At 49.3% G+C, this 22,689-nt stretch overlaps 2 protein-coding genes across 5 annotated transcripts in view; one reads left to right on the forward strand and one right to left on the reverse strand.

The window, feature by feature from the left end:
* VKORC1L1 (vitamin K epoxide reductase complex subunit 1 like 1) overlaps window positions 1-6,139 on the forward strand; it is a 61,847-nt gene extending 55,708 nt beyond the window's left edge. For both annotated transcript variants that reach the window (XM_049699590.1, XM_004268746.3), the window contains one exon: window positions 1,442-6,139. In XM_049699590.1, coding sequence (XP_049555547.1) covers window positions 1,442-1,631 — 190 coding nt within the window. In that variant the 3' untranslated portion in view covers window positions 1,632-6,139. The remainder of the gene's footprint in view (window positions 1-1,441) is intronic.
* Window positions 6,140-7,140: 1,001 nt separating this feature from the next.
* GUSB (glucuronidase beta) lies at window positions 7,141-21,850 on the reverse strand. 3 transcript variants are annotated; one of them, XM_004268747.3, is made up of 12 exons: window positions 21,569-21,850; window positions 19,947-20,132; window positions 19,471-19,652; window positions 19,169-19,311; window positions 18,562-18,749; window positions 17,713-17,865; window positions 17,288-17,466; window positions 17,059-17,205; window positions 14,782-14,866; window positions 12,595-12,771; window positions 9,386-9,521; window positions 7,141-7,558 (listed from the first exon to the last, which is right to left on the reverse strand). In XM_004268747.3, the coding sequence occupies exons 1-12, from the start codon at window positions 21,779-21,781 to the stop codon at window positions 7,389-7,391; spliced, it is 1,959 nt and encodes a 652-aa protein (XP_004268795.1). In that variant the 5' UTR covers window positions 21,782-21,850; the 3' UTR covers window positions 7,141-7,388. The 3 variants fall into 3 exon arrangements, with proteins under 3 accessions (XP_004268795.1, XP_033282149.1, XP_012388206.1); XM_033426258.2 differs by having other exon boundaries at window positions 9,338-9,521; window positions 21,569-21,831; XM_012532752.3 differs by lacking the exons at window positions 19,169-19,311; window positions 19,471-19,652; window positions 21,569-21,850 and having other exon boundaries at window positions 19,947-20,013.
* Window positions 21,851-22,689: the final 839 nt, after the last annotated feature.

Here is a 22,689-nt window from a genome sequence, read left to right on the forward strand (position 1 = left end):
TTTCTTAGATAAAATTAAGGTGACAGCACTAATTTTTTCTTTTTTTCTTTTTTTCAGTTTTTGGCCATACGACACGGCATGTGGGACCTTAGTTAGTTCCCCAACCGGCGGTCGAATCCGCACCCCCTGCAGTGGAAGTGCGGAGTCTTAACCACTGGACCGCCAGGGAAGTCCCTGACAGCATTAATTTCTGAGGTTTTAGATGTTAGCACAGATGAGGTCAGCAAACTATGTTTTTTAGTAAAGGGCCAGATAGGAAATAATTTAGGCTTTTCTGACTGTTGCAGCTGCTCAACTCTGCCACTCTAGTGCAAAAGCAGCCATGGACATTACATACATGAATAAGCGTGGCTGGGTTACGATAAATCTTTATTTACAAAAGCAGGTGGCATAAGTAATGCAACAGCATCTTAGTCTTAAAGAGCCTTGTTAAAGCATCATGTTCTCTAGTACTGACTGGTGTTGGGGCAAGTCGGCCCCCATGGCCAAGCTGCAGTCCACAGGGAACTTCTCATTCTACTTGCAGCAGGGATTTCAGCTTCTTAATTAACCTCTTCAAACCACTACCACCTATTCTTATTTTTTCCTGTTTCCGTGATCCTTATCCATTACTTGCTGGGTAGGAGGGTATAGGTAGTTTAATATGCTCTGCTGTCTCCTCTGTCCTTGAAAATAAATGCACGTTTTCAATACTGTTGGCTACAGGAAATTACAAAACAATACATGTGAAGATGTCAGGTAGCATCAAGAATTCAGGCAAGCCTTTGTCTTGAGAACCAAGCTTAGCACACATAACTTGATCTGGTTTGACCCACATGTGGCCAACTGGCCAAATGCGGTTTCTGTTATGCCCCAGGGTGAGCCCTTTCTGAAATGTTTATCATGATTTTTTTTTCTTCAGCAGCATGTTGGTGTAATCATCTCTTATTATGTTTTTTGTTTTTTTTTTGTCTAAACATGGGAAAGCAAATTTTACTTTCCACAGGTGGGGATTCTACCTATAGTGAAAAGGTCAGGGGGAGGGTCTCATCAAATGTGTCCTGCTTGGATGAGAAGCTTGTGGTCCTCGTGTTATTTTATTCATTAGAGGAGGTAGGGCTGTCAGTTTTACAAATCTGCTCATTGCATAATGTGATTGAGAGACTGCATATTTTCTTTGTGTGCCTTAACTGAGGCTGGTTTATGAAATAAGTTAATATTTCATCTAGAATATTGACAAGTCAAAAATATTGCAGCTATAAAACTGGTATCCTATGTGCAGAGTCAACCTGCATAATCTTAACAAAATAGACCTGTAGTTTTTGTCCTCCAATTTCAGAATGTTTTGTTGTAAGATCAGTATTCCAACACTGCAGCAAATCACAAAATGTTACCTTTTAACTCAGAAACTCTCTCTCCAGTGTCAAGGTCTGATTGAGCCAAGTGTCTCTTTCTCTTGCAGGCCTGACAGCAAGTGCAGTTGCAGCTTTAATCCTCATGACATCCTCCATCATGTCTGTAGTGGGGTCTTTGTACCTGGCCTACATCCTGTACTTTGTGCTGAAGGAGTTTTGCATAATCTGCGTCATCACATATGTGCTGAACTTCATTCTTCTTATCATCAACTACAAACGACTAGTTTACTTGAATGAGGCCTGGAAACGGCAACTGCAGCCCAAGCAGGACTAACCACCTGACGAACTCTTAACTGACAGTCTGAAGTCCCTTTTTCCATTAAGTTTATTTTGCAGCAGTTTGGTTGTCGTTGTTTTTTTTTTTTTAATTCTTCACAACAGACACTTTCCCTAAGAATCTTAAACTGATTTTTTAAAATCCTGTAAATTAGAAGGAGCTCTAGCTATTTTCTGTGTCAATCTTCATTTTAAATATGGATACAAAAAAAAAAAAAAAAAGAGGATACGCCGAGCCAATCAAAGACAAGCTTTAACTTTACTTTGGAGATGTTTCTGAAATAATAAATGTAGCCCTAGCCTCCTTCCCTCAATTGTAAAGTGAGCAACCATTGCTAGTAATTCTCTAATGTGTATAAATTACATTTCAGCTATAACAAATGTGATCATGACATGAAAATATTTTAGAATAGATACTGTATTAAATATTGCCATGTTTACAATATGTAATGTTTTTAGCTGATGGATTTAAACATGTAGATTCAACTAGAATCCATTCATGTGATATTTGTAAATAAAGGTAGAAATATTGGATCCATCCCTGCAGAACTTACTGTACAGTTTAGTTGAAGTGTAGCAATGAAGAAATGTCAGCTCAACGTTGACTGAAGAAATAGTGAAAATAGTAAGTCCATACAGAGCATCTTGTGAAAAGCACTGAGAGCTGTGGGTCTAGCATTGACAGCAAAAATAATAGGGTGATTGGTTCCCTTTCATCTCCTTCCTCTGAAAGGAGGAAACTAAATTTGGACATTCAAGTCAAGCTTGTACCTAGTCATAAAACTGGATCAATTATAACCTTACAGAATGAGTCATGTGACCAGACTTTCAAGTCCAAGGCCTTCAGGATACTAAAGATGGGAAAATGGGTAGATTTCTTTGGAGAAAAGCTGGAAATACTAATATGGCATTTTTAAGTAAAATCTCTTACAACAGTTGAATTTTCATGCAGATAATTTTCCTTAACATTGGTGCCAGTCAACCAAACAGTATTGATTTTGAAATCATCAGTAGAAGCCCAGTCGCTCCAGAGCAGGATTGCTCTTGGGTAGCTCTGTAGTGTTTTCCCTGCTTCTTTCTACACTAATTAACCAGACATCTAGTTTAATTGTTTTAGAGTCAGATACTGGATTTGTAAACTTTAGGGCTGACATGCTGCTCAGTTTGCTTAACTGGGAGAGGAGTACTAAAGGTAGAAATATCTCAAGGTGAAATACAGTACTCTTTCTAATGCAGAGTTTGTGAAAGTGATCCGAATAAACCCAAATGAAATAGTGACAGTATGTTTCTATGGTTAACATCTTATATCAGATTGTTAAAAGTGCCTTCTGTCTTAAATCTCAAACCAAATATTTTGTGTGTTGAACTTGGGCAGAAGTGTCCTTCCTTCCTTTCTTAGCATGAAGTAGAAAACTTGCATTCTATAGAAAGGTTCCGTATGATCATTTTATTCCTTAGATTGAGAAGTAGTAGCCATGTTTTTGCCTCCAATTCCATTCATCATTATGTTAAAAAGAGACCGGGTAACTTTTGAGTGCTTTATTTGCCTTCTTTTGAAGGGAGGGGACAGGCTCTGCTCTGTAAACTGTAACGTGCAGAGTCAGCAACTGTTCAGCAGTTTCCAACTAACTGTCATAATTGATGCAGTGTATTCTGGCCCAAGGCAGGTATAAAATCTGAGTTGTAATGTACTTTCAACCAGTTTAAACCAGTTTTGTAAAAGATAGCTTAATTCAGATTTCATCAAGGCTTATGTTCTCCCAAGAATGTGAATATTTCAATATTATCTATGTATTGTTCTTGTTTCTATAGTTAAAGAACTCTAGAAAGCATTGATTAGATGTCTGATATTTATGGAGAAACAAGTCCTAATGCTGGAAAACCGTGCAACGAGGTCGTCTTGTAGCAGTGCTTCCCGTCTACCCAGCAGTTTACTGCTTCTCTTTTCTCCGCTAGAGTGGAACTGGCTTCACGGTGAAGACTTCGTGGTATATATAACTCTGGTCGTGCTAAACAAGTTCCTCGTGTACCAATTTAAAATAGTTTTTCACCATATTTTGTATCAATCAGTTAGAGTAGAGTTAAAGCTTGTCTTGATGTTGCGTTCTTGCGAACATCTTCAACTCTTACGTGAGAGAACGTTAGTGTTCAGCCAGACCCTTCGAGTTTTTCCTTTGCTTTTCTAAGCCTTGGGTAAACCACTGTTTCAGTTGCAGAAAAATTGTTGCCACATTCCTATGACCCCAGAATTAATATCCTCCTTTTCACTGGGTGATGACCATGTGCTGCCTGAAATACCAGCGCGGTGACGCCTGTTTCGCTGTAAGCAAGGGACCCGCCCCCGTCCCCCGCGCCCCCCCTCCCCCATGCGTGTGATTTGGTATTTTTGCACGGGAAGAATTTAGGCTTCCCTCTACATCCTCAATTACACCCCAGAAGAGGGGGAAAACCCCATGTTATAAAATCTGAGGGCTATTTTGACTATTTTTTGTTTTTTTTTTTGCGGTACGCAGGCCTCTCACTGCTGTGGCCTCTCCCGTTGCGGAGCACAGGCTCCGGACGCGCAGGCTCAGCGGCCATGGCTCACGGGCCCGGCCGCTCCGCGTCATGTGGGATCTTCCCGGACCGGGGCACGAACCCGGGTCCCCTGCATCGGCAGGCGGACTCTCAACCACTGCGCCACCAGGGAAGCCCCCTATTTTGACTATTTTAGACAGAATATTTAAACACTGCAACATTATTAGCCACCAATGTGGAAGAACAGATTAGGGAAGAAATTGCATTTCTGCTTCTTGGTTTTCAAAATGATTTGTAACAACGAAGCCTCTTATCTATTTGACAGTCCTATCATTTGAAGAAATAAGAGAAGTTGTAGTTAGATGATAAATTCTAGGGAATCTAGGTGGTTTGGAGGATTTGGTATTTTTCATTGCAGCTAGTTGCTATCAGTGAGGGTAAACGTCTGGTGAAATAACTCAGGTTTAACTAGCTGTGTGCCAGGAATTACTTTTACTTGATGTATAGGGCCTCTCCTTAAATCCATTACTTCTAAGGATGTTGAAAGCATTGACTATTTTCTTACAAAGAGACAAAGATCTATCATTTGGTACAAGAGATCCTTGGACCTACTAGGTAGGATACAGGACCAAGACTACAGTGAAATTAAAACTGTTAGTTGGCTTTAGTTTTCTTGTATTTCATTTATTTTTAAGACTATCAGCAAAAGTGCAAAGTTGTCTTCAGCAAAGCTTGACACCAATGAATGCTGACAGATCTTGTCCTGAAAAATCAGTATTGAACAAATGCCAACAAGAAACCCACTATTATTTTTGGTAACCTATTTGGGAAGGAATACCTGATATTCAGTCTTTGTCCTCGTGTATTTCTCCCCAACAGGCAAGCACTGGGGAAACATTTCTATTCAGATATTTTAGGCAGCACTTATGATTCCTAATTTGTGAGAGCTACCCTTCAATAAATCAAAGGGGGCGGGGGTAGGAGTCCAGGCTACTTGGTTAAACATTTTTTTTGACAAATTAGCCCAGAAAAGGTGAAATGTTTTGTTATAAAACTATTAAGCATGGCCTAAGTATTAGGTGTATGATCTGTATAGTACGTTCCATCAAAAATATTTATTACTAGTGCTTTAAGCTCCAGAGTAAACATTCATTTAAAATGGAGTTCACTGGGCAGATTTCCCCTTTAATATAGATAGAAATATTCTTTATCAGAGATTTAGGACACAGTTTTGCTAACTGGTAAAAACAAATGTAAATATGTAAGAATGTTTATTTGTTGCACATAACTTTTTGGTATAAAATAAATGTAGAAGTTACCTGTGGAAGTTGTGCTGCCCTCATTCTTATACTGCAGTATTGCATTTCAAAAAAGAAGCAGAAATGAATTCAGTCTTATAAATTTTCTTGAAATTGTTTCTGTAGCGTCATTTCTACGTGTACTGAAATGTATTTCTACAGGTGTACTGTAGAATGTATTTCTACAGGTGTACTGAGTTGATTCTTCTCTTAAATTATATGTAACTTAGAGAAGACACAAGCAGAATTCTCAGAGATTCTAGTTCTTGGAATTCCTGTTGATTTATGATGTATGTGGTTGTCAAGAATTAATGAAAAAGATGTTACTGCTTACAGTCCTGTAAGCACATAGAATGTATTAATCAGCTGTTTTTCCACTGCTTTACTTTAGCTCATCTCGAACACTCCACTGTTATAATCTAAAAAGTTAACATCTGTAAGAAAGATGATTCCATTTGAAATGCAGTTAGCCATATTTTATTGAACAGAACAAATGTGCCCTGTGTTAGAACCTTAGGACTTAAGAAATGGACCTTACCTCTAATTTGTAAAACATTTAAATGTGTTTGTGATGTTTAATTTTTTTTTTAATGTTTGTCAAGTAAAGAGTTTTATATATTATTCCTTGACATTAAACTGGAACACAAAACTTGATTACTCCAAGGGACTTAAGTTTAGTGGTAATGAAAGAAATATGTAACCACTAGAATTCCTAACTTATTATTTGAACTGACTATACTCTCATTTCTTAAAAATGGTCTAAAGACGGCCACTAAAATGAGGTTAAATTATCTGTACTGTTCCTTTCACGGAGCTTGGAAAGGAAGGGTAAAAAAAGGGCATGTGCTGAGATGTGAAATCCCCCGCAAGTGAAGTGGATCAAGCTCTGTATTAAGAATTGTATTGTTTCATGGTCTTCTATTTGATTGGACAGTATTTTTCCAAAGCTTTCAGCTTTAAACCAAGATAGATGAACACTGAACTCTTACAATGTGCCTTACTTGCCTTAATGGAGCCTGTGGAAGAGGAGGAGGAGGAGGAAAGATTCCATAAGGAAAGACCATCCTCAGAAGCAGAGCGGGTGGTGTCACCCAGAGGTACAAAAGCCTGTCCTACTTGTCTGCAGGCCCAGCCCGTTTAAAGAGGCCTCATCACATTCACTGGAGTCAGCTGTGATGGCCCAGTGGGCTTCTACGCCCATCTATCCCTCTCAGTCCAGAAAAAACTATGGCTGAGGTTGGAAGAATGTCCCAGAAGAACTGGTAACCTCTCAGCTCCCTTCCAATTCTGACATTCCTCAACTCTTACCTTTCTTATGCTTACGTGTCAGCTTAACTCTGGAAACTGGTACGTCGACCTTGTGCATTATTCCAGCGTGATACTACTTTCTGTGAATGTGCTGGGACTTCGGCTTATCTGTGGAGTTACTAGCACTTGTCTTTTACTGTCACCTACTCAAGTCAAGGCCGGCCTAAAGCACAGGTGGCATCTGAGCACAGGTGGCCCTAAAGCGGCAGGGCTGTTCCTGTGGCAGCACACAGTCTGTAACCAGCGACTCTGACTGTGGCGAGTGCTGAAGCAGAGGTTTCTCAAGACTCCGTACTCGGTTAAGGCCATGAAAACAGCCTGACACAGAAGAACCATTTCCGATGCTGCAGCAGTACAGGTCATTGAATTTATGGATGGTTGCTTTTAAGCCAACTCTTTACTCTCATACTACAAAAGCCTTTATTTTCACCTCTAATGTTCCCTTCTAGCAAATGACCACAAAATCCAGACCAGAAAACTTCCCGGTCTGCCATGCACAGTCCAGGAAGCGCTTGCTCTGTGTCCTGTGGAAGTCGCCCCCTACTTGGGAAGGAGGGGCTGACAGAGCCCTTGTCAGCAGAGAGGTAGTTCTTGCTTAAAAAGTAAACGGGCTGTTTCCCACGCACTGTGACTTCACAGCTGACCGGTGGCACTTGGTTTCATTGGCAAGTTTCCAGTACCTCTCTCGCAACAGGAATGCTGCACTTTTCGGTTGTCTCTGACGAGTGAAGATCCCTTTTCTATTCCCTATCGGCCTCTGTGGTGCTAAAAACAAGGCAAAAGGTATTTCAGATGACTTCTGATGGGCCAAATCACAACCAGCCTGGAGCCAAGCTGGGCACTAAACAGAGAGGTCCTCATGGTTTAGAGATGCTTGGTCTGAAGTGGTATCTGATGAAGTGGCTCCTTAACGGGTTAAAGATTTAAAAATCACTGCTCCCCAAAAACACTTAGCTCTCTGGTGTGTTAATTTTTCTTCTGTTAGGGAAATAATCCAAAATTATTTATCTTTTACTTGCAAAATAAGGTTTAAGACATTATGGGTACCCACCTGCCTGGTAACTGGAGCAGGGCTGAGACAGAGCTCCCCTTGGAAAGGCTTGTGCCTCTCTGAGGAGACAACTGTGCTAGTGGGAGCCAGAGACTTGACCAGTCACAGGCGCCTAAGAGGGAGCTACTCGTAGATTTTAAAGTCCCGCTGGGCAGACTTTCAGCTGGGTCCCCACCCCTGGTGGCAAGTCCGCCAGAGCTGGAGCTGGGAAAGGAGCAGCTACACTCCCAGCGAACCCCTCCATCTCCTAGAGAAACCACCGCTTCTGTTAAATGGAAAGCAGGTCTTTCCCACTGAAAAGCTCAAGACAACAATAATTTCTTCCACGAAAAGCAAACGCCAGGCACTGTGCCAAGCGCTTCGTCAAATGGAATCCCTGTGTCAACCTGCAAGGTGGTAGGCGTTAGCCCCACTTTACAGGCTTGTGAAAAGGTAGGTACCTTGTACAAGGTCACACAGCTAATTCCTTACTACGCGAAGCAGTGCACCTCGTCACAAAACTAGACTTCCATCCAAGCTTATTTCCGGGAGCTGTTAATCTCGTTTGCCAAAAGCAGAGTGGAGGCTCATGCTGTCTCTTTTTTTCTTCACCTCTCCCATTCGGATTTTTAATTAAACCTTAATCTTCTAGGGACTTCCCTCGTGGCACAGTGGTTAAGACTCCGTGCTCCCAATGCAGGGGGCCCGGGTTTGATGCCGGGTCAGGGAACTAGATCCCACATGCATGCTGCAACTAAGAGTTCGCATGCCACAACTAAGGAGCCAGCGAGCTGCAACAAAGGAGCCTGCCTGCCACAACTGAGACCCGGTGCAACCAAATAAATAAATAAAAATATATCAAAACAAAACAAAACTTTAACCTTCTAAAAACCTGTCTTTCCCCGTAAGTAATGTAATGTAATTCCCACTACTACCAAATCCTTCCCTTCCTCCCCAGATTGCTATCCTAAGTTTATGGTATATCAAGAAGCTAGTTACCTAGAGGGGTAGAAAGAAATGGGAAACTCATTTGGAACTTCTGTGAAGTAGCCCTCATTATCCCCACGTGAGAAAGTACAGGTCGTATTCACCTTGAAGGCTTTTAAACACTCCCACACTCAAAACCTTTTGACACTTAACCTGTATTTGGCAAACTTGCCTTTTATAAGTGAAAAATATAAAACAGACTGAAATATCTGAAGTTCCTCGGGCTTTGTACCTTATTCTGGAATAATGAGTATATCCCACAAATAAATCCAGTACGAGGTCCACTTTTTCCTCATACTGTGGTGAAACACAGAGGTAAGCTAGCCACCTCTGCCTTCAGACGGTAGCCTCTCCCATTTGCTGTTTACCTTAAAATGATTTAGGCAGCCAGCAGGTGATGGCTGCTTGCTAAAAGCAACTTACTTCTCCTAGGGAATCCTCTATGTAGCCTGCATTGATTACATCAGCTTTCCCCCTTCTTGTTTCCAGGGTTCTTACAACCAAACGTCCTGAACTAAAATGCCAACCTGAAAAAAGGAGAAGCGGTACATTCCATGCACCGAACTGCCACTTACACTGGTCAGTCATAAAATCAGCAAAATTCCAGATGAGCTCTCCAACCACATATTCTTTTCGTTTTTGATCCAGAACCACGTGATACTGCTCAAGCAGGCCTTTCTGGTACTCTTCACTGAACATCAGAGGTGGGTCCTGGAAGTCAAGGCAAAGAGAATTTAGGACTCAGAACAAGCAGGACTGTAAATGTTAGATAAAAATAAAGATCCACGTGATGACCAAAATATCTGTCCTCACGGTGGGCTATAGTGACTGCAGGACTTGCTGCTGCTGGTGTAGGGACACAGCCAGGGTATGACATAGCCCAGGGTAAAAAAAAAAAAAAAAAAAAACACCTTAATTAGTAACTGGGTTTTTTTGGCCACACTGCGTGGCACGCAGGATCTTAGTTCCCTGACCAGGGATTGAACTGGGGCCCTCGGCAGTGAAAGTGCCAAGTCCTAACCACTGGACCACCAGGGAATTCCCATAAACAGAATTTAATATTTGCTTTATCTTTAACATCTCTATTCCCCAGTGCAGTCTTAAAGCTGAACTACACTAGGAGAAAAAGTATGTCTCTGGATAATAAGTTTAAAACCCAAGTTTGAAGTAGCTGCCAGTGCATAACTTGAGAACTAGAGTGACTCAGATTTAACTCGCCTCAGATTCTTCTGTATCTCTTCTGGGTAAGTAGCTGCTGTTTAGCCCATTCATCCATTCAACAAATAATTATTTAGTATCTGCTTATATGGCAGGCATTGGAGACAAAGTGACAAACTAGAAAGATAGGGTCAGGGAACTAGATCCCGTATGCCACAACTAAAGATCCTGTGTGCCGCAGCGAGGATCCCGAGTGCCACAACTAGGACCTGGCACAGCCAAAATAAATAAATAAATAAATATAAATGCTATTATAGGAAAAAAATGCTATTACAGGGACTTCCCTGGCAGTCCAGTGGTTAAGATGCTGTGCTTCCACTGCACCACTGCAGGGGGCACAGGTTCGATCCCTGGTCGGGGAACTAAGATACTGTATGCCTCGCGGCACAGCCAAAAAAAAAAAGATACAGAACGACAACAGTGAAAGCTAATATACACCGAAGATACGACTGTGCCACTGAGCCCTGTTTTGTTGCAGTTCCAAAGCAGAATTTGAGGGCAGGGCAAGATGTCGAGTTCCTTCTGTGTTTTAATGGAAATGACCCTGCCTTGTCTAACGCTAGCCACAAGAGGTTATTTAAATATAAAACTACTTTAAACTACATCAATCACGCTAGTCACGTTCCAAGTCCTCAAAAGTCACACGTGGCAGTGGCTCCCGTTCTGGACGGTGCAGGTCTAGAACATTTCCATCACCACAAAGGCACGTTCAGAGAGTGCTGACCCAGACTCTTTCAGAATTTCCTTTTTTTAAAAAAAATCTTTATTGAATTTGTTACAATATTGCTTCTGTTTTATGTTTTGGTTTCTTGGCCGGGAGGCATGTGGGATCTTAGCTCCCGGACCAGGGATCGAACCCACACCCCCTACATTGGAAGGGGAAGTCTTAACCACTGGACCACCAGGGAAGTCCTTTTCAGAATTTGTTAAAAATTCAGAGTTGGTCACCTTTTCAAAGAGGGAGGACAAATGTATGTACTTTGTCTTCATAAGATACTTCCCCCTACATTAGTCTGTCCAAGTGGCACTCTGTGTAGGCAAGATGAATTTAAGGGTGTGAACAGAATAAGGGAGTCCATTTGGGTTACTGTTCAACCTACTGAGGATCAGCAAATGAAGAAATGTGTCAACAAGGAACCCCAGCCGTTGTGACAGGTGTCGGCTGGCTGGGGTTCAAGAATCCACATGAAAACAATCCCCACAAAACAGCCTGTCTTTGGTGAGGAAATGGACAAAACAAGGAGAAAAAGCTGGTGATTAAACCTTGCTCCAACAACTTCCCTGGTGGTCCAGTGGTTAAGACTCCACGCTTCCAATGCAGGGGGTGTGGGTTCAATCCCTGGTCGAGGAACTAAGATTCTGCATGCCGTGCAACACAGCCAAAAAAAAAAACTCCCCAAAAAACCAAAATCTTGCTCCAAGATCTCACTCATTTCTCTTAACAAGTATCATTTAGCACCTGCTGTGTGCCGGACCCTGCTGAGTGCTTGGGAAGCAACGACAAATAGGATTTAGTCTCCCTCCTGGAGCCCTCGGTCTGGTCAAGGAGAGAGCCAAAGAGATCATGACAGTGCACAGTGAGAAATGCTGAGACAGAGACGGAGCAGGGGGAAGAGTTTCCTCTGCCCGGGCAGGTGGAGTAAACCTCACCAAAGAGGGGCCACCTAAGCTGAGGCTCGAATGCTGAGTAAGAATCCATTAGTTGGGCTTCCCTGGTGGTGCAGTGGTTAGGAATCTGCCTGCCAATGCAGGAGACACGGGTTCGAGCCCTGGTCCGGGAAGATCCCACATGCTGCGGAGCAACTGAGCCCGTGCGCCAAAACTACTGAGCCTGTGCTCTAGAGCCCGCAAGCCACAACTATTGAGCCCACACGCCACAACTACTGAGCCTGCGTGCCTAGAGCCCGTGCCCCACAACAAGAGAAGCCATCACAACGAGAAGCCCGTGCACTGCAACAGAATAGCCCCTGCTTGCCACAACTAGAGAAAGCCCGCGGCGCAACGAAGACCCAATGCAGCCAAAAATAAATAAATACATACATACATAAATACACAAATAAATAAATAATCCCTTAAAAAAAAAAAACAGAATCCATTAGTTGATGATTATGGTGCTAAGAAGGGCATTCTAGGTAGAAGGAACAGGCCAAGCCAGAGCAGAAGCCAGTGAGCACAGTGAAAACAGGCCAGGGTCCAGGACTGAAGGCAGAGGAGGATGAAGACCTTGGAGATGGCACAGGGCAAAGGATGCTGACAGCCCTGACCACAGATTAGGGCTTCGTCCTGTGGGCCAGGAGAAGCCAGTGACGGGACTCCCAAGGTTTGGATTTGTTCCAAAGACCATTTGGCCAGCTAGTGGGAGGCTGTCTGAGGACCACTCAAGTGAGGCAGAGGCTGAGTCCAGGGCAGCCATGTGGAGGGGTAGGTTAAGGTGAGCCTGGTGAGCTATAGGAGGTCATCAGGACAAGTGAGGGACCGGGAAGGAGGCACCTTTCTAGCCTGGGGCAGTGAATGACATCACTGTCCAAGATAGTGAAAAAATAACTCAAATGTCTACACTACTTACCTCGTGAAACCCTGTGATGGTTTCTGCTCCGTACTCGCTCTGAATAATTGGCTTCTGGTAGGTCTTATACCAGCTCTCAAACTGGGTTGCCAGCTGCAGCTGAATCACTTCCATGTGCCCGTAGTCATGATACCAGGAGTAGTAACTGTTCACACAGATGACGTCCACATAAGGCACCTGGAAGAGTGTTAAAACGTGTTCACGAACCAGGAGAGTGTAGGATAGCGTCGGACTTACACTTGGGCGGGGGGGCGGCACTTCTGGCACAGGAGGTAAGAAGGGGACACAGAAATGAGTTAGGGGACTTCCCTGGTGGCACAGTGGCTAAGAATCCGCCTGCCAATGCAGGGTACACTGGTTCGAGCCCTGGTCTGGGAAGATCCCACATGCTGTCGAGTAACTAAGCCCGTGTGCCACAACTACTGAGCCTGCGCTCTAGAGCCCACGAGCCACAACTACTGAGCCCACGTGCCACAACCACTGAAGCCCATGAGCCTAGAGCCCATGCTCCGCAACAAGAGAAGCCACTGCGATGGGAAGCCCGCGCACCGCAACGAAGAGTAGCCCCCGCTCGCCGCAACTAGAGAAAGCCCGTGTGCAGCAACGAAGACCCAACACGGCCAAAAATAAAATTAATTTTAAAAAAGAAATGAGTTGGATGCTCACACGTATAGGACGTGGGGTTAGAAAAGACCTGAATGGAACAAGTCTCTTAACTCTGGGCTGGTGCTCCCGACCTGGCTGCAGCTGGGCTCAGGGGAGGGTGCCCAGCACGCTGGCCCCAGTGGGAGCCCAGGGCCCATCCCAACCCGACTGTGTTCCTCTTTAGGTTGTGCTCCTGTCACTGGCTGTCCCCCTGGCCCTGGAGAAGTGTTCCCAACTAAGGGACAAAGGCAGTTTTTCTCCTCACAAAGGCTCTTGATTCACCTTCCTGAGCTAGTACTGTGGGCCATAAAGTGGCTGGAAAATTCCCTCCTAGGAGGGTAGCCCAGATGACGGGGCGGGACTGCCTCGAATCTGAACAGTGTGGTGCTCAGTGGGCAGCAAAGCTCACCTGAACCCACACTCACCTCCAAAGTCTGCACTGTGACTGTCGTGGTCCGTCTTTCCCAAGTGACCTCGGCACCTTTCCGAACTGGTGGCGGAAAGACCCAAGTGGAAAGTGGTGCCTCTGGGTGGGCACATGACCATGACCATGGCTCAAACACCCCACCAGGTGAGCCTGGCAACCTTCTGGGGGGACCGGCAGAGGCTCCCCTGCCCACTAGAATGGGAAGGGACACCACTTAGGCTCTGAGAAAGTCCAGGTCTGCCTGTGTCACACTGGTATTTGACCACAGTCTTCACACTCCTTCAAGGGGGTGTTGTCGAGGGATGGCACAGGAACACCAGGGCTACAAACTGTCCCATCCATGTCAAAATGACAGTGCTCACAATTTATACTTGTGCAAAGGTTTTCTCATCCATTCTTTCTCCTTTACATGATTTCTCTCTCTGGAGCACTTTTAAGTACCGGCCTCAGTTCTCTAGCGAGGAGCATCTTCTCGCTCCCATGTTTTACAGCTTCCGTGCAACTCAACACGGCTTCTGAGGGGCTGCTGCGCCCAGGGACCGCGAGGGTGGCCGTGGGGTCTGGCCGGCTGTGTGAGCCTGTTCCTTTGATTCTCAATCCCAGGGTCTGGATCTAGTCTAGTCTAGTCCGGTTCCCAAAGCTGGGTTGATGACTGGAATCACTGAGGAGTTTTTTAAAAACTCAGATTCCCACCCTGGACTTTACTAAATCAGAATCTCAGAATCCAGATATCTACACTTTCAGAAAGCTTCCCTTAGTGGTTCTGACGATCAGCCAGGTTTGAGAAACGGGACGATGATGACTTTAGGCTCCCTTAAACCTCTACCCTTTTCTGAGCCTATTAAACTGAGGGGCATAAAATTAAACTGAGGTGCATAAAAACTGATGAGTCTGAACTGAGAATGAATTCGACCTCCCTGTGCCCAGCCTCCTTAGATTCAAGAAGCCACACTGCCTGGCAAGTCAACGGGCAGTCCTCTTTAACCTAAAGACCATCCATGGAAATGGGTGGACTGGCTGCTGTGGTCCCTCCCAGCGGCTCATGTCAGCAAGCATCCGGGCAGGATGAGAGGACAGGCAGAGGGGAGACGTGGCATGGAGACCCCCAGGCTCACCCCCAGGTCTGCTTCATAGTTGGAGTTGGTCACAAAGGTCACGGGCCGGGAGGGGTCCAAGGCTTTGGTGTGGGCAATCAGCGTCCTGTCCACGGAGGGCAGAAGACACAGCACCGTCAGTCAGTCCAGGGAGGACTCTCATCCCGCATCCTCTCCTTCTCATCTTCCCAGCCAAAAAGACCCCCAAGACACCGCTCTCCTCCCTGCCTTCCAGTGTATTTCAGGTAAGCAGACACGTTCTTCTAGGCATCACGTTCCCTGACATCATTCTTTCCTCCTTCCTCCCTCCCCAGTTCCTAGTCCCCCACCCCTCCCAGAGGAGAGGCCATCCTCCAGGGGTGGGAGACACAGAGCAGAGGTCCTTGGGCTGGGCACTGCCAAAAGCTGGGCTCTGCATCTCTGGCGAAGCTCTTGAAAATAGGACGGGGTGTGGATTAGGATGGATGTTAACTTAGCATGTAAGTTGGGGGCTGGGAGGCAGGCTGTGCGCTGGGCACTCACTAGAAACTTAAACAGCCGTGAAGCTCCATGGAGCGAAGCCACACGGGCGAATGTAACAAATTACAAGCGCTGGCGGGAATGATGAAGGGGAAGCACGGGGTTCTATGAGACCGTAAGGCGGCACATCCCCGAGACCAGACCGTCAGCACAGCCTCTCTGAAGACACGGCATTTACACTGAGTCCTGCTAACCAAGGAGGGGTGGCGAGAGGATGCTTCCCAACAGAGGGGCTGGTCTGTGGTCAGGGCTCAGCCTCCCCAGCGCAGGTCACCCTCACTCACTGTTTAAGCCTATTTTCCTCTTCTATTTCCTCACAGCTGGTTTTCTTTTCCTTGACACACGCCCCCCCCCCCATTATAACTCTTCTCACTCGAAGGCTTTGGTTTCCACAGGCCAGAACAGTGCCCTGCGACCTGCAAGTCCCTAACCCACTGTCCGAAACAGCCTGTCTGTCACCTGGGGAGCTTCAAAGCCCAGCCGAGCACCTCCAGCCCAGGCAGGCCTACTTACATCCTGCCCCATCCCCACTGCTCCCAAATCAAGCCTCTTCTTCTCCGCACCTCCCAGAAAGGTTCACAGGAAACCTCAGGCACCTGCTCCTGGAAGCTTATCCTTTCACGTTCACAGAAAAAATTCCGTCCACCAGCCTGGCTCAACATCCCTGTGCCACGTGCTCTGGGGCTGTGTTTCCGGAGCTCAGCTTCACCCGGGTGGGTCCACTCCTCAGAGCCTCCATCTGGGACACTGGGATGCAGGCAGTGTCTGCCTCAGGGAGTATTTCCATGGCCTCTGCTGCCTCCACAGGAAGTGAAATAATTCCCCTCTCCAGGCTACACTACAACTGCATGATCGTTAAGAACGAGAAGGAACCGAGGAACACCCCGAGGGGAGCCAGCCCAGGGCGGGGAGATGACCCCTAAGTGGGATTTCTGTCCACAGCAATGCCTGGGGGGTGGGGGGAGCTACTGGCATTCAGTGAGCGGACCATGAACTTTAGATGGCCTGGTCCCGTCCAACAATGTAACTTAGAACGGTTAGAACATGCACGTCGTTTCAAACCTGTTTATAATTACATGCCTAGGTAAGCCGGCTTTATAAAGCTTAATTCCCCTTTACAGATGAACCCGAAGCATCACAAAGCGGTTTTGTGCGGTTTTAACATGCACTAAATTTCCCAGGAACGGAGATACCACAAAAATCGAGGGAAGACTATACTTGGTTTTGGTTGCAACTTTACCTGGGGTGGCTCAGTGTTTTAGAAGAGGGCAGCACTGAAGAAAACGCTGCTCACGGGATCAGAGTCACCAGCTGTGCTTTCCAGCCCCCGTCATCAGCTTTTGTAGCTGTGCTTTCAGGGAGATGCCACATCTAGATGCAAGCTCCTGACCCCTTCACTGCATCTTCCGGGGAGTCAGGCCCATGCACTCACGGACTATTTTACAAATGACTCCCTTATACTACGGTTAGGCCACGTCACTATTTTATTTTCTTTCTTAATTAGAAGTTATGTGTATAAGTGGGTTAGGTTAACTCTGGATTTCATTTCAGGTGTGTCAAGGAGACACTGGGTTGAAATCACAATCTGGGTGGGTGGGTACTTGGTCCCCTGAACTGACCAGGTATGGATGCACCTGGGCTGGGAGCAGGTGCTGACCCTCTCACAGCCCACGCCCACCCCAGGGCCCACTGCAGCTCTCCCGCAGCTACCAGCCGAGGCTGAGCTGGGCCAGCGGGCTGAGGTCTCACCCCTGACCCGGGGAAGGCAGGGACACTCACTTAAAGTAGTAACCAGCTGGTTTCAGGAAGGAAGCGGGCTCGTTGGCCACAGACCACATCACAACAGACGGGTGATTCTTGTCCCTGCGGACCATCTCCTCCATCACCTCCAGGTGGTGCTGCAGAGACACGTTGCTGTAGCTCTGGCTGCGGGGCCGGGGGAGGAAAGGGAGCGGGTCACAGGGTGCCAAGCTGGGCGGGCTGGGCTGTGCGGCTGGCGGGCACTCACGCCAGCACGATGCCCACTCCGGGACTCTCGTCGATGACCACGATCCCATAGCGGTCGCAGAGCTGCATCACCTCCTCTGCGTAGGGGTAGTGGCTGGTGCGGAAGGCATTGGCGCCCAGCCAGCGAAGCAGGTTGAAGTCCTTCACCAGCAGCGGCCAGTCAAAGCCCTTCCCTCGGATCTAGGGGACAGCACAGCAGAGTGAGCCCCTGCCCCCTGTCCCCGTTGAAGATGCCCTTCCTACTAGAGCTGGGCCCCTCAGAGTCACCCTGTTAGCCCACTATCCAGGCCAAGCACAGGCCCCATCGGGCAGTGGTTTTGAGCGGTTTGCTTAACTGCTCTGAGCTGCCCTCAACCACTTCAAGGGACGCGGAGGAAGGGATGGCGAGAAATGGCCCCCCACAGGGACTCAGGAGCCCCAACTCACGTCTGCATCCTCATGCTTGTTGACCCCGTGGAAATAGAAAGGCTTCCCGTTGATGAGGAACTGGCTCTGTGTGACAGCCACGGTGCGGATCCCCACGGGCAGGGTGTAGAAGTCAGACACAAACCCAGCAGCCGTCTGTGCGGTCAGCTTCACCTGCAAAAGCCAAGCACTGGGCATGAGGCATCCTGGACGGCCTGAACACAACGCAGCCCGCACTTCGGCAGGATGGCCCCTTGCAAACCACGGCAGCCCACCTCTGGAACAGCAGGTAGAGAGATGCAGGAAGTACAGGCATCCGCCATGAACAAGAAGGAACTTTTATGCAGACCTACTAGAGCATGGACTTGAGGATACGGGGAGGCGGAAGGGTGAGCTGTGACAAAGTGAGAGAGTGGCATGGACATATACACACTACCAAATGTAAAACAGATAGCTAGTGGGAAGCAGCCGCATAGCCCAGGGAGATCAGCTCGGTGCTTTGTGACCACCTAGAGGGGTGGGATAGGGAGGGTAGGGAGGGAGATGCAAGAGGGAGGGGATATGGGGACGTATGTATGTGTATAACTGATTCACTTTGTTATAAAGCAGAAACTGACACACCATTGTAAAGCAATTATACTCCAATAAATATGTAAAAAAATAAAAAATTTAAAAAAGAAGGAACTTTTGCCCACCCTGCCCCTGGGGCCTGCTCTTCAAACTGGGCCTCCCCACCAAGGGCTGGAAAAAAGCAGGCTGGGGACTCTTCAATCCAAGTGACTGGGAAGATCAGAGGACCATGCCTACTGAAGCCAGAGCTGCTGGATGGGGGGAAAAGACCTCCCACAGCCCAGTCCTCACCACCATTACCTCCAACGAGTACAGGTAGGCAGGGTGCTCGTGCATCAGGTACGGCCACCAGAGGTGGGCACTGGGCACCTGCAGCTGGCCCCGGCCCCCGGTCCCCTTGGCCACGACCGTGCCTTCCTCATCCAGAAGACACACTTCCAGCTGGAAGTGCTCACTGCCCTGGACAACGATCTGGTAATTCACCAGCCCTGCAGGAGACAAGACAGATCAGACAAGAGAGAAAAGGAAGGGATGTGACCTGGGGTCACACAGATGAGAGTGCCCTGAGGCCACCTTTCTGAGGAGCCCCTAGCTGACAGCCGTTAATTTTTTGAGCTTAATCTGCAGCGAGGGGAGATAAAGTGAGAGCGGCACAGTGGGAAAGGGACATGGGGTTCTCCTGCATCCTGGGCTGTTATTCACCACGAGCTATGATTTGAGGCAAGCCCCGCTTCCTCCCAAAGTGAAGTCAGAGCAGATGGGTGATTTCCGCTGCCCCTGCCAGCTCGGACGGGCTGGATTCCAGCTGCTGAGGTGGATGGGACAGTCTTTCTCCTAGGGGATCTTTCCAAACAGGGAACAAAGCCGCTGGGGGCCTGGCTGACGCAGACCCTGCCAGGAGCCTCACCAGTGTCTTGGTCCACGTCGGTGGCGACGGTGATGTCATCGATGTAGGCGGTAGGCGTGGTGTAGAGGAGCACAGTCCGATGCAGTCCCGCGTAATTGAAGAAGTCAAAGTTTGTGTTCTGGACAAAGTAACCCTTGGGGTACCTAGGATGGGAGGACAGTGGCCTTGTCCTGGGTCCTTCGACCTCAGCTCACACGTCTCCCTGGCCTCCCGGAGCCAGGGCCTCACCTCTGTTAAGGCCACCCTGCCCCTGACGGGAAGACCACTGGGCAGAGCGGGGAGGGGGGCGAGGTGCTGCTCACTTGGAGGTGTCCGTCTTGTAGAGGATGGTCCCTGGCGGCAGGGTGTTGGGGGAGAGCGTGTTGTTGATGGCGATGGTGATGCGGCAGGAGGACAGGGGCCCACTCTGGACCAGCCTGCTGATGTCAGCCTCGAAGGGGAGATGGCCCCCCTCGTGCTCTGCCACATGGACCCCATTCACCCACTGCAGACACAGGGATATATGAGGAGGGCGCCCTGCCACCTCAGGCGCTTCCTCACGTAGAAGTGCAGTATGGGGGGAGCGGGTGGGACGGGCTGCCAGCTGCCACCCGCCTCAGAGGTGGAGGGAGGGAGCTCTGGGGGAATAGATGAGGCCACCCTCCCCACCCAGGGCACAAACCCCAGTGCGGGGCATGAGTGTGCCCCCCACCCCGCGGGCACCGCAGGAGGCAGGCTGCCGGGTGACGGCTGGGAGCCAGGCACCCTACTCGCTCCGCCTGCCGCTCGCTGCACTGACCACGATGGCGTAGTAGTGGGCGCTGCCGACCCTCAGCACCACTCGTGTGCCCAGGTCCTCGGTCCATCGCTGGGGCAGGGCGGCCTCCCGTTCATACCACACCCAGCCGACGAAGCTCCTCAGCCGCCCATCCTGGCCCACGTCGTTGAAGCTGGAGGGAACCGGCATGTCCAGGCTGGGGCCCGACTGAGGAGACAAGGCCCGGAATCAGGTCCAGATCACCTGGGAAGCTAAGGGGCCCTCCCCAGCAGCCCCACTTACAGGAAGAAGCTGGACGAGATGACTTCTCCCAGACCCTCCCGGATTCCAGGCCACCCCACCAGCAACCGACCAACGTCTTTTACGGACTCAGTTAATTTTCGCGACTCCATGAAGCGGACCCAGTCACGCACGCACTCACTCACTCAGTGGTGCACAGTGAACACCTACATGCTGTTTTAGGCGCTGGCAATGAAAGAGTGAACAAGGCCTCTGCTGCCAGGTGAGCAGCTCTACGAAGACAGCGTGGAGCATGGCAGGGGACTATCTTAGGGGCCAGGGCCCCTGAGATACGACCTCTGGACGTCCCGGCAGAACCAGGTGAATCTGAGCCCCACAGGGAATCCCCTGAACCTCCGCACCCTTGAACACCTCAGGGAGAAGGCAAGGCAGGAGTGGGGCAGAGAACTCAGTGAGTCTGGAAGCAGCCTGGGGAAGAGCTTCCTGAAGACACACGTGACCTCCAAGGAAGCAGGGATTTCCTGTCCCTCACAGCTGTCTGCCCAGCTTCTGGCACAAGCCCTGCCCCATAGTCAGGACTCAACAAATATTGGATGAATGGATGGATAACTTGCTGCTGAGAGACCAACTGCTAGGATGCTTTGTGTCCAAGGTCTGGTGAGGCCATAAGTTCTTTCTCAGGGTAGCGGGCAGCAGGCACCAGGGTCTCCATGGAATGGGGTGAGCTTATGGCCACAACCAGGCTAGGGCAAGAAGGATCTGCAAAGTCAATCTAGACCCTGACTAAGAGGAAGATGACCAACTGACTGCCCCAGGGAGGGAGGAAGGCTGGCCGGGGTGCACGGGCCGCTTTGCTGAGGAAACTCTGAGTTGCGCAAGAAGTGCCGAGCACCAGCCCCCGCCCGCTCCTTTCTTCCTCCGCTGATGAGGGCTGGGCGGCAAAGACTTTAAAAAGAGGATCTAAGTGAGGTGAGTGTCGGATGGGCACACAGGCCTGCCCCTGCTCCTGTTCTCAGCCCACACGATCCAAGTCAGAGGGGAGGCCTAGAGGGGGATGCCAAGCCCCGTCCTCTACCTGAACCTTGGAACCCAAGGTCCTTCCTGCCAGGGCAGAGCTGGCCCCAAGACGTCCAAAGCCTCCCCTCCTGCCACTGCGCGGCCACCCGCCCCCAGGTCGGTGCCGGGACACTGTTCCGGCTCCGCCTCCCCCACCGACATCGGGCCCGCCCATTTGCTCGTTCCCGGTCACTCTCCGGGTGGGTCGACCCCACGCCCCCACAGGCCCGTCCATCTTTAACCTCCTCCTGGCCTGCAGTTCCGAGGGCTCAGGGGAAGGCTCCCCACACCCCCGACCCGGCTTCCAGGAGCTTCCCTGCCCTGGTCCCCGTCCCCAGAGCCCGCACCTCCCGCAGCGGCGTCCGGTACCACTGCTGCTCGAAGCCCTGGCGCCGGTTCTGGGAGAAGTCGGCGCGGAACCTCCAGAGGCCGTCCAGCTCCTTGCGCTCCCGCGATCGGCTCTCCTGGGGGTAGAGCATCCCGCCTTGCAGCAGCGCCAGCCCACAGCCCCAGAGCAGCGCGCCGAGCACGGCCCAGGTGCCCGCCAACCCCCGGAGCATGGTTCCCGCGGGCCGCTAGCTGCCAGCATCCCCCGCCCGGTGCCGTGAGCGCGGGAGGCGGGGCCGGGGTGGAGCCTGAAGTCACGTGCCCCGCCCCCGCGCCATCTTCGTTGAAAGCGATTGCGCGGCCCGGAGGCACACCGTGAGGCCCGCGCCCACAAGGCCGTTCCAGGCCCGCCTTCCTGACGGAGGGCGGCGGCGGGGGAGGGCCCGCGGGGAGCCCGAGATCCACCCCGGGCCCCGAAGGGCGGAGGTCGCAGGCTCTGCGCCCGCGAGGTCACTGCCGTCCTCCGCCCTCCCCCGCCCTCCCTCGCCTTCCCATACTCGGCTGCTCGCGCCCAGGGCGGCTGGTCCAGGGCCGCGGGCCGCAGCGAAAACCGGGAGACGGCCGGGGTACCACTGATGCTTCGAGGAGGCCGACCTGGGACACCTCCACTCGCTTATGCTTGCGGGATACCGGTGAGCTCAGACGAAGCCTCAACATGCCTAGTGCCTTTCGCGCAGGCCCACCTGGCTTATAGCCTTGACCCTGGGCTTCCACCTGCGGTCCCCTGGGCCCCGAACCCCTACCCAGGGGCCCGGCGCTCCCTCTTGGCATTGCGGATACACACATAAAGATGCAAGGAGCGGGGGTCTATGGTACAGGTAACCTGGCCTGGATGCAATTGTTCGTACAATTACTCTATTTTTAATTTATTAATTTTTGCTCTGATTTCATGTTCACCAAAGCAACCTTCTGGTAATGGACCTTGACGCCGTAAAAAAAGTAGTTCCCAGGGTGGTAAAAATAAATATATTGTAAGAAATGACAAGGCCTACAAGTTTTTCTTTTCCCCAAATGTTTACCATATAAACATAAGAGAAAGTAAGATACAAAAGTATATATAGTATGATCCCAATAGTGCTAA

Source organism: Orcinus orca, chromosome 16, assembly GCF_937001465.1.
Source record: "Orcinus orca chromosome 16, mOrcOrc1.1, whole genome shotgun sequence".
NCBI classification, from domain to species: domain Eukaryota; kingdom Metazoa; phylum Chordata; class Mammalia; order Artiodactyla; family Delphinidae; genus Orcinus; species Orcinus orca.